The sequence below is a fragment of the Ursus maritimus genome, unplaced genomic scaffold, assembly GCF_017311325.1.
Source record: "Ursus maritimus isolate PB19 unplaced genomic scaffold, ASM1731132v1 scaffold_10, whole genome shotgun sequence".
Taxonomy (NCBI): domain Eukaryota; kingdom Metazoa; phylum Chordata; class Mammalia; order Carnivora; family Ursidae; genus Ursus; species Ursus maritimus.
The window spans coordinates 28,979,162-28,991,389 of NW_024423344.1; the positions used below are offsets into that span (position 1 = coordinate 28,979,162).

At 35.3% G+C, this 12,228-nt stretch overlaps 1 protein-coding gene across 1 annotated transcript in view; it reads left to right on the plus strand.

Annotated features, from left to right (window-relative positions):
- VWA8 (von Willebrand factor A domain containing 8) overlaps positions 1-12,228 on the plus strand; it is a 336,899-nt gene that overhangs the window by 188,332 nt on the left and 136,339 nt on the right. The window contains exons 22-24 of the mRNA XM_040623208.1: positions 4,806-4,881; positions 7,015-7,150; positions 9,709-9,828. Of these exons, the coding sequence (XP_040479142.1) occupies positions 4,806-4,881; positions 7,015-7,150; positions 9,709-9,828 (332 nt within the window). The remainder of the gene's footprint in view (positions 1-4,805; positions 4,882-7,014; positions 7,151-9,708; positions 9,829-12,228) is intronic.

Below are 12,228 nucleotides of genomic sequence, written 5' to 3' on the forward strand. Positions count from 1 at the left end.
GGTTTTTAACACACACTGCAGTAATCACAGCTAATCTGTCTTCCTTTTTTTGTATTGTATGGCAGGACTGCTATAGTAGTGGCTGTTTCTGTTTGAGGGCCTTGGGAAGTTTCTCTCTCAATATGGCGAAATATATTTGCCTTTTATAGGCAAGGGTAGGGAAGTGGTGTGTTGCTTTTTCAAGAGAGCCCAGAATGTAAACATTGTTTAAATCTTAATTTTGTTGCCTTAGCTATGTCTAAGTACCACTCTCTGTTTTATTGGTGAAAATTATTATTAGTGTCCCTTACCTTTATTTCATTGATTATTTAAAATAAGCCTTTGGAAATGACATTCTTGATGATGCCATGAACTCTTTTTCACTTGAAAATATCTTTCAGCATCATTTCTTGTAAATCAGTGATGTTATGCTTATCTCTTATTGGCAAAAATTACCCTTTATTTCTATTTTCATAATCATCCCCTTTTAAAAATATTCAGCAAATATTTGTTAAGTGCCCCTATGTGCCATATTCTCTCATTCCTTTCTCATGTTTGGTTTGTATTAATGAGTAGTCTATTCCTATAGCCAATTTTATTTAATGAACTACGAAGTTAGAGATAATTTTTGTTAACTATTTGAAACTCTTAGGTGTCTTCTTTCTTCCTTCACTCTTATGTTTAACTACTATTGTTTTCCTAAAAGAAAGCTAACCATAACCAGTTTAAACATAACTTACTAAAATATCATTTTCAAAATAAACGTCACTATTTTGAGATCATTTGCTCCTCAGTGAATTAGCAGATATTAATGTACCTTTACAAACAACATTTCAAGAACAGATTGGGCTTGCTCCCCAGAGGCCAATTTTCTTTTTCCTTATTTTGACAAAAACCTGGTCTTTATACAACCTAATTACTTTTATTGCATCTAGAATGATTTTAAATTACTATCGAAACACTATAACTCTAATTATTAAAAAAAAAACTTTAAAAGAAGAGTTAAAAGAAAAATAGAGTTTAGCACCATATTTCTTTGAGTAACCCCTTTATCTACACAGGCTTTAATTGATAGACAACTTTAGTCTGCAAGATAGTGAGAAGTGAGAACATTTGTGTCAGCAGTTAGCTGAACATTCCAATTAATTCAGTCATTACAGATAACAGTTATATACTGGAAAACCATCTTTTTATTAAACCTTAGGCTAAGAAAATGTGATTTGGGTGTGTTTTAAATTTCCTTCTCCCCAATATTATTGAAATTATTGACTCTATTTAAACTTCCGTGTGAGCTTATATTTTCAAAGCTGTTCTTGAGAAGAACAATGGTAATAGAATTAAAATTGTAGCAAATAAAATACTCTCTTAAGATTATTGCCTGTTTGTGTGGAGAACTAGTATCTTTTGATCCAAGATGTTCCTAAATACAGAGCAATGATTTTAATCAATTTTTCTGCAAAAGAATCATTGTATTGGCTTTAAGAGTCAGTATATGCTACTTGTGACAATAATGATTACCTTATCACTTAACTAAGTTGAAGTTTATAATCTTGTAAGATACCTTGAAAAACAAGCTTTTTTTCTCATTGTATTAAGTACCATGCAGAAGATAGTAGGTTATTTTCCACTTTTACATAACCAGTGAAATTTACTGTCATATAAGCCAAACAGTTTTTCTAATTGCATATTATTTGACACATTTTACTAACCTGAGCTTTTCCTTTGATGTATAGGATGGAGGATCAATAAAAAGAACAGAACAAAACCACTTTTTTCTATAAATTCCTCTTTCTCACAGAATATTCCACTGAAAGGCATGCTTTCCATTTGTATTCATTCTCTTTTGTAGTCCCTTTTGGAAATCATCTGATTTGTGCATGTTTCATTAAACTATGGTTTTTATTTCTAGCACAAAAGTCTTTTGATAAATCTAATTTGGCAAGTTGTATCCTATCTGAATTCAGCTGTTACAGAACAATTATATTTGCCTTTTTAAAATTGGAATTCAGCTTGCATTTCCTTCCCACTGACAATGATATAAGAGTTCCTTTTTCCATTTTGGTGCTGGAAGGTGTCATGTTGTTGCCCATTAAATATGTGACAAATGAGGTGAGAAATTCATTATATTGCTATAAAAATCTGTGTGAACACATCTTTTTCTCTTCCTCACCCATCCCCCCTTCTGTATCACTAGAATATTAACAGCGAATTTAAGTGAAATTAGTTAAACTGTGTTCTTACTTGTTTAAAACTCTAAAAATTAACTTTTTAGTAGAAGATAACTATGTCCTACAGGAGACTTATAAGACCCAGGAATGTGGAAATGGGTCTATGACTAGATATCATTACATTACATTGCATTACATAAGAAACATTCTATCCCTACTAAAAGTTGATAAGCACCAATAAAGTGTCACAATATGTTTTCACTTTTCTTAACATCTTCAAAGCTTTGTTTCAGACCATTTTAATTTGAATTTTAACCAATATGAAAGAATAATATGGAAATCTTTGTAAAGTGTAGTGCTTGGGCTAGTAGATCACAGGACAGACATCAGACCCATAAAAGCCAGAATCTCAAGAGTGGGAGCTTGAAAGAGGGGTCAAGAAGGGCAATAGGCCAGACCTCCAGGGAATTCTCTGAAGAAGCCAGTTGCCATTCAGTCAAATTAGAGGGAGAAGCCTTTCAAGCTAGGTGCAAAGAAGTTGGAGTAGTCTAGAAATTATAAATGTTGATAATTGTATTGCCAATATACCTGCTCAAGCCCTGGTAAATGAGGACTCTGATGGAGGAGTTACTCTTAACAATAAGTCTAAATTCAACTCAGCTAGAGTCCACGATGGACATAAACCATATCCCCGGTAGTCCCTTGAATAGTGAACCCCAAGTGTACTTCTCGATATGACTGTACTTTCTAATACACACTTATAAATTAGTAAAGATTCCTTACATCTAGGAGAGTCAGCCTTAATCTAACCCAACAGTTACTAAAGTAGCTTCTATATTCCAGATCCTCTGTTTAAAAAAAGGGGGGGGGGTTTCCATGATCCAATAAATTTGGAAATCCACATACTGTATGTTGTGCTATGAGCTACAGTGTTGATTTTTAACTTTTAGCATTTTTGTCATTTTGTTCATACATTCATTTATTTAACAAATATTTACTAAATACATCTTGTGAGCCAGACATCCATTAGATGCTGGGAACAGGAGGAGGGACAGATAGATGTGGTCCACAGTCTTAAGTCTTACAATCTGTGTAGAAAGATATTAAAATGAGTAATTACAATACGGTGTGTTAGGGGTGGAATAGGGGAGATCCAGGGCTCAAAGGGAACATACAGTAGGGTCAGCTAACCTGGTCTAGAAAAGGTCAAGGAGGGGATTGCTAAAAAGCACCAACTATGCTAAAAACCTGAAGATCAGGTGGAAGTTAGGCAAGAACTTCAGTCGCAACAAAAGCAAGAATGAGAACAACAAACAGCCAAAGCTGACGTGTACTTGCACTCTTTCTCTCCGCCGTGCGCTGTGCCAGCTACTTTCTCGTTGCTCCGTCATGGAGCTTCCTGGTGGGGGTTGTATTACTTACCCAAGATCAGATGGCTAATAAGTGACAAGAACTAGAATTTCAGTCCTGATTGGTCAGACTCCAAAATCTTCTTTCCACTACCCCACAACTGCCTCACAAGGCAGTTGACTGGTTTTGATGAAATTTGTTTTGCTAAAGCAAAAATTCACTTGAATGATGTCTCAGGTTTGCTTTATTTGTGATTGTCATATGGTATTTATTGGGTTTTTTTAAGAGATACACATTTTATAATTTTAGTATGTTATAAATGTTAGCATTTGGGGAGAAATTTCAGAAGCGTATTATAGCACTAAGGTCTGAGCTTCACGTTCCAAGTCTCACACATAGTAGGTACTCAAAAGAACACAACTGTCACTCCGTTTATTACTTAAATAAGTGGTAGGGTAGTTTGAAAAGACAACTTCGAATTCTTATAAAGAAAGGTGCTACTCACATTTTTAAAGTAATTTCATTTAATTCTCCGTGTGACAGGATCGAGATGGCCATAGGATTTTGTATTTTAAAGATGAAGATATAAAATTGGTCCCCTTGAACATGTCTGGACCTGCCTGTCACCTGCAGCTTGTGTACACATTTTTGGCAAAAGAATATTCTTAGGTGGTATGAACTTCATATCTCATCGTGTGAGGAAGTCATAGCTCACTATTAATAATTTGAATATCCTGATCTAAAGGAAGGTCTGGCACATGCTAGCAAAGAGATTTAAGAAAAGAAAAAGGAGTGCCTTAATCCTAGCAGAAATGTTCAAAAATCTGTAGTTCTGGAAGGGGGGTGAGGCAGTCTGGCTTTTGCACACACTGACGGCAGTTTGGGCCAGAATGTGTAATTCACAGAACTGCCTTAATTGGCCACATGAGCACAGCAGTCATCACCAAACTCAGCATCAAAATTCTTTTCAAATAATATAAATATTATTTCTTTAATGCAAATATATATTTTTAATCTCTCCTGTTCACCCCCAGGAGGTGATTTTGAGGAGTAAAATAGTCACAAGGGAAATTCCTAGAAGGAAAAAGAGAAGTAAAGGACCTGAATAATCTGTAAACCTGGATGGATTCCCAAACCCTTGTAATTTATATTTACACCTACAAAATACTGGCGCTGGATGGAATTTCATTTGTTATTATTCATTTTGAGAGAAGCAGGATGGTGAACAAAGAAGTCCTTCTGTGCTGTATTTTTATTCATGTCAGTGTATTTTCTTACTAACTGTAAAATGTTTTGGTTTAATTTTAGGGACACCACGGTACAAACCCTTACTCTTCAGCCTTCTGTTAAAGACGGACTAATTGTATATGAAGACTCACCTTTGGTTAGTAATCCAACTATATGAATAGTCTCGACTGTATTTTTCTGAATGATAGTTGTATTTCAGCCTTCGAGGGGGGATATGTAAATCTTCCGTAGATTCCGATGGATTTCCGTCTCAACTGGAAGACACTCATTCATATGTCATTTGGGGAACGGACATTTAAATACAATAATTGAGAAAATGTTTTCCTATTCTGTTCTTCTCTCTTTGGAATGACTTAGGGAATGATAGAAATCCTCTAATGATTTCTTTATCATTCCAGAATTAAAAAAAAAAAAGTTTGCTGTTTTCAGATATATAGAGTTTAAAATTAGATAATGCTTCTAAAATTTTTTAAATGATTTTAATGAATAAAATATTAGCCCCGTGTTTTGGGTAGCTGGAAAGACCCATTCCTCACCTTTTCACATAAGACCCAAAGAAATCCTGGCCTGCCAGGCCTGTCTCTCTGTGTAGATAACGCCTTTGTATCGGTGGCACAATAGGCCAACATGAGAACCTCTGTGGTCCAGAGGCTTTCGAAGTGATTGAAATCTTTCGAATCTCATTCCTGAATTCTCCCAGGTTGGGCCTGACTTTCCCTGAACAGGGAGGGGTGTGAAGGCTGAAGTTGGATTATTGTTAGGAAGGTATATATTTTCTCTCTCTTTTTATTTTTTTATTTTTTTAAAGATTTTTATCTATTTATTTGTCAGAGAGGGAGCACAAGCAGACAGAGCAGCAGGCTGAGGGAGAGAGAGAGAAGCAGGCTCCCTGCTGAGCAGGGACACAGGGCTCAATCCCAGGACCCTGGGATCATGACCTGAGCTGATGGCAGAGACGCTTAACCGACTGAGCCGCCCAGGTGCCCCATCTCCCTCTTTTTAAATTCAGTTTATTTTTATCCTAAAATTAAAAAGAAAAACCCTTACCAGCTTTTTTTTTTAGAATATGAATAAAATATTTGTGGTAGAGAGAATAATCTATTTATCAATCTGTATTTCCTTAAAATTATTTGCCAAAACTATATAATGAGAAAATTTTATTATATGGTTCATTTTATGTTATGAGAAATTTCTTACTATTAAAAAAATAAGCTTTGGGTTTACATTTAAATTCATTGAGCATTCCCCCTATCTACCCTCTTAAAATGTTTTTAAAAGGTTTTCCTAGCTTTTACCTTTCTCTTCATAGTGTCGTCATTTATTCAGACACCTAAGACCTAGAGCTCTTTCCTCTTTCTCCTTTCCCTACTTCCCATCTAACCAGTTGCCAAGACTATAGATTATACCTCCAAAACACTCTTCAGATCAGTTTAGTGCTTTTTATTTCCACTTTTGCATGCCTCCTCCTCTAAAATCAGGTCCCCCAAACCACTTTTTTACCAAATTATTAGGGTAATACCCTTTTAGTCCATTTGCATATTGCTGCCGGGTAGGACACCCTAAGGTGTAGCTCCAAGCTTTGTTCCTGTCATGCCTGAACTCATAAATCCTTATGAATTTATTATTAAATGTGATGAAGTACATATTTCTCAGTCTGGCAGTCAAGTTTTTAGTAGCAGAGACCTGATCTACCCTTTCAGACCCTGTTCTCTCTTTTCTTATGTTTAATCCCTGCTTCAGCGAAGATAGACTACTCATACTCACGCTTCCCTCAGTAAGTCCCGGGATTTCTTGAGTTTGACCGTTGATTCCCTTTATCTTGAATACCCACTTCACCAGCCATTCTGATCTGTTAAAATCCTACACTCTTTTAGAGCCATACAAATGCAGTGGTCTAATATGCACTCTTGATTGTGAAGTCTCAATCGTCTTAACTCCCGTGGCACTTATATTTCTGTATTTGTTGTACTTGTTTTAAATCTCCCCTCCTCTAGGGTGCAAAATGCAGACATCACCAACATAGGAGTAATTTGATGCTAAGGCGAACTAAAGTGATTCCTGCAGAGTTAACAGTGCAGTAACAATGTGAAGCTTTTGGTGGAGGTCCATAAGTTTGTTTCCAGCTCTGCTACACACTTTCTTTGTGGTAGTATATCCATAAATTAAAATAAAACTAGCTGCTATTATAAACCCAGAGCAATGAGTGATAAAAATTTTAAAACATTTGCTTCCATTTTGTTTGTTTATGATAAATGTTCTGTCTTTAAAGGTTAAAGCAGTGAAGTTGGGTCATGTTCTGGTGGTAGATGAGGCAGACAAAGCCCCAACAAATGTCACCTGTATTTTAAAAACTCTAGTAGAAAATGGAGAAATGATTCTAGCAGATGGAAGACGCATTGTTGCAAGTGAGTATAAAAAAGCTTTCATTATATGCAGATTTCACATCTTTGGTATCAAATCACACACTTGGCTGACTACTTATCTACAAAAAACAAGCATAAGTTCACTATAACTGAAGTTGTCTGTATTGACAGTCATTTATAAAAGTCTGTTCTGAACCTGTCTGAATCTGAATCTATCTTTATTTCACATTTTTATCGTCAGAGAGCACCTTTGAAAATTTCCATAGTAGTTTTAAGACAAATCAGCTTTGTATTTTTCTACTCTGAGAATACCAACTATAATCCTTATATTCATTTCTCCATTATTTTGTGCAACTTATTTTCTTTTGTTGTTATCTGGATTTTTAAAAAGCTCTAGCATGTTTCTATGACTTATAATATTAAAATTAATTTTATTGTTACTCAATAATTAGAAAAAATTGCCAGGGATTTCATTATATATGTGTATTTGTCATATTTTTGTGTGAATCAGTATGTGCGCATGTGTGTACACACACACACACACCCCTAGTTTTGGACTATCTTCTTCCTTTTATTTATTTATTTAATTTTTTTTCTTGTTGTTAGGAAAACTGTAGATCGATGAATCTCATCAGTCTGTTTAATCTATAAAGACAAATTGTTTGTCGGATGTAACGTGAGAATATTTTCTAGTTTCTAATTTAATTTTTTTGTGTGATGAAAAGACTTGGACATCTGTGAGTAGCCGGTGAAAATATATATAGCCAATAGCAGGGTGACCAAACAAATTGAGACTAATAACTGAAATCTTCAGTGTTTAAAGAGAATATGTGAAGAAAACCCCATTAAAAATGTACAGGTGCATCACCAGAGAGGTTCTTAGACATTATCATCGGAAGATGGCCATTTCCAAGCCTAGGAAAGTAGCATAAAATACAAATAATATAAATATAAATAATAAAAGTATCCTAACATGTTGACTTCATAACGAATTTATGGGAAAAATGAGAATTTGAGGTAGACAGCCTGAATACTATCTCTTAGAAAGATCATTCAGTCTCTCAGGATTAGAATTCTGCCTGCCCCTTTTAGATACATCTTGAGGACAGTGAATGGAAAACAAGAAAGAATTGCTGAATGAAAATTACAGTTGAAGAGTAATTATATCTCAGTGACGTCTACATTTTCTAATACAGTTTTGAAGAGTAATCTAGAAGAAAAGGAGTCATCCTAATTTTTAAACTCCAATATAATTGTGTACAACATTTTAAACATAAGAGCCCTTGAAGGTCTTCTAAACATGGTTTCTTAAAACATCACTTCTAGAGCCATATTCCATTTTCTTTCCTTCTTAAGTTTTCATTTTTTATTATTTTTATTTTAATTAGCTAATTAAATTTTGCCTGTGAAGCATACCCTTTTATTTACCACAACTAAGATTAACAGGGATCAAACATTAAGATTATTGATTGTATTTAGCACGTGAATATATGGCATATTTGAAAGATTATATTAAAAAGGACAAGTGTAAGTTCTTACAGACTCATCTCAAATAAAATCGCAGGTGCTTCACAGCTATCCTTTTTAAAAGATGGCCAGCCTAAGGCTGGGATTTTTTTTTTTTATATAAAGGCTTTTTTAAAATTTGTTTTAAATTTATTTATTTGACAGAGACAGCCAGCGAGAGAGGGAACACAGACAGGGGGAGTGGGAGAGGAAGAAGCAGGCTTCTAGCAGAGGAGCCTCATGTGGGGCTCGATCCCAGAACGCCGGGATCACGCCCTGAGCCAAAGGCAGACATTTAATGACTGCGCCACCCAGGCGCCCCTAAGGCTGGGATTTAAATAAACCCAGATGACAAGTATTCCTTCTTAAAATAACCACAATAAAGTTTTTACCAACTGAAATTATCATCTGGACTAGCAGTTCTATCTGAAATGTACATCATCAGTCAGTAGAATGTGATCTTCAGTTTCCTTACTAACTTTTAACATTTGCACAAAGGAAGCTTCCGTCAACTTGCAATTACTTATTTTAAGAACTAAGGTAGAATCCTTTAATTGGGAATAAATCAACATTGCACTAATGAGCTGACTAGGTGCCCAAGGCCTTTATTCTATGTTAAGTTTCAGGACAAGTAATCTAAACCAGGAATCACTCCTTAGCTGCATAACGGCAGGCAAAGTGATAGAGCTACTGATCTCATGAAATCTAAAGGACGTTTGGATTATCCTTTGCGTTTTTGGATTATCCTTCGTTATGGATTCTTATCTTTTTTTTTTTCTTAAGGAATAAAGCATCTCAAGCCAAGTTTCAATACTGCAAGACAATATTTGGACAAGTTTGCTTTTTAGATATACATAGAATTTACATAAAAATACAAGTCCCTGTAAAAATCAGTATAAGCTTTATCAGTATTCTGTTCTTACGCAAACTTTCTCAAGAAAGTTTTTTCCTGTAACCAAATTGTGACAACCAGATTTTTAGAGTTTTTTATGATTGGACAGCATGACTGCTTATATTATTTTAAAGGCTATCACTTGATATTCTTAAGAATTATTAAATATGAATAAAAACTAAATAGGGATTCTGTTTTTCAGATTCTGCTAATGTTAATGGAAGAGAAAACGTTACTGTGATTCATCCTGATTTTAGAATGATTGTCTTGGCCAACAGACCTGGATTTCCTTTCCTAGGCAATGATTTCTTCGGTACTTTAGGTAAAAACAATAATGAAAACAATAATAAAAATAATGGCACTGACAGTAATAATATTGTCTTAGTAACAATGCTGAAATGGCTGTCACTGAATGCTACTGTGTCGTCATCACAACCAGCTTGTGAGAGCATTTGTTATCCCCTTCAGAGAAGGAGAAAGTTGGATAATCAGAGAGATGCTTTTTTTCTGGAGTCACTTAGGTGAGAATATTAGAGCTTGGCTTCATATCAAAGTCTCTCTGATTCCAGAGCCTGTTTACTCAAACAGTTGTACTATACTTTGTTGTTTAGGGCCTCTTAGAATAAAACACAAAATAAGGAATGGTTTGTAGAGTTCGGTTTTGTCATATCCCCATAACTATGACAGTTTGACCAGCTCTGAGGACACTGATTTGCGTGGCTCGGAGAGGCCCCGAGACAGACTTCATCATCAGGAGCCTTTTAGAAGGACTTCTCTTCTCTATAACCAGGAGGTAATTCTGGGTGCTAATAATTCTCATACTCAGCATGAAGTAGACTCAGTCTCCTAGTAGGATTCTTGACCTGGCAATTCCATCAGTGAATTTATGCAAGAGAATTCCCTGTGCAATGATTTAAGTACAAAGGTAGGCAATATAGCATTGTTTACAGTAGCCAAACAATGGAAACAACCCGAATGTCCATCCAAACGGGATTAGATAAAGAAATTCTATTATATCCACACAACAGAATACTATGCAGCAGTTTAAAAAAAAAAGAAAGAAAGAAAGAAAAGTTTACCTATGCTGAAATAAAAAAACAAAAACAATCCTCAAGATATATTTAGTGAAACAAATAGCCATAATAGTAGTCCATCATTTAAATTAATAAAAAAAAAAAAAGACAAGAGGAGAGGTATACATAAATATGCTTGTCTATGTGTAGAATTTCTACAGAAGATCACTCAATACGTCTCCCACATCCTCTTATCTCTCTGATTTTATGTCCATTCTGTTCTATGATGCTTTTCCCATCGCTCATTCTTTTCCAGCCACTCTGCTCTCCTGCCTCTTCCTTGAACATCCGAGGTACGCTCCCCTTAGGGTCTTCCCATTAGCTACACCCTCTGCCTGGAATGCTCTTCCCGCACCAGTAGCTGCATTTGCTCGGAGTTCACGTTCTCAACAAGGCCGACCTGCTCACCTCCCCCTCCATTACCGTTTCAAATGTTCTATACTGTGCTTTTCTTTTTTTTCTCTCTGAAACATACGGTTTCTAACATTTATACTTAGGGTTCATTGTCAGAATATAAACTTAATGAGGACAGGGATTTTTGTGGTTTTGATCACTGATGTATATAAAATTCCTAGAATAGTACTTAGCTCATGGAAGATATTTATTTGATGAATGAATGAATGAATGAATGAGGGGTTAATTATCATTTTACATTAATGTTACATTGGATTTTTGGCAAAAAACATATACTTCGTGTTTGTGTTCAAATGTGTTTAGTCTGAGATACAAGCTTGAAGTTATCATGGCTTGCACTTTATTCTGTTACTTTTATAAATATATAATAATCATAAATTATGATTTGAATGTTTTTTTTTTTTTTAAGAGAGTGTGTGTGCATGAGCAGAGGGGAAGGGGGAAAGGGAAAGAAAGAATCTTAAGCAGGCTCCACCACTGAGCCCCTAGCACGGGCTCAATCTCACGACCTTGAGATCACGATCTGAGCCGAGATCAAGAGTCAGACACTTGGGGCGCCTCGGTGGCTCAGTTGGATAAGCGTCTGCCTTCAGCTCAGGTCATGATCCCAGGGTCCTGGATTGAGCCCCTGCATTGGACTCTCTGCTCAGCGGGGAGCCTGCTTCTCCCACTCCCTCTGCTGCTTCCCCTGCTGTGCTCTCTCACTCTCTCTGTCAAATAAATAAATAAAATCTTTAAAAAAAAAAAAAAAGTGCTTAACCAGCTGAGCCACCCAGGCACCCCTATGATTTGAATGATTTTTAAGAATTAGAAAGTTCTTTCTAAAATAAACATATTAAATAATGCAAATCTATTTACTTTAACTTCTTTGTCCCCTGGTCCCTTGGATTGTGAATCAGTAAAATTACATGAACTTTTAATATGACAAATCCATCTCTCTTGAGCATAGATTATACTGTTCTAGGATAATCTCAGTTGCCTAAATTACAGTTGAAATATTTTGTGTTTCTATATTCCTCTCTCTTAATTTTAGTTTAGACATTGTCTCTGAAGGCTTTCTTCTCCAAAACTAACTTCCAAAGTGTATTCTAGCAATCTGCATAAGAAATAAACTGTGTATTGAGCAGTAATACTAACTCCCCCTTTTTTTTTAATTTTATTAATAATTTTTTTAATGTTTTTTTATTATATTATGTTAGTCACCATACAGTACATCCCCGGTTTCCGATGTAAAG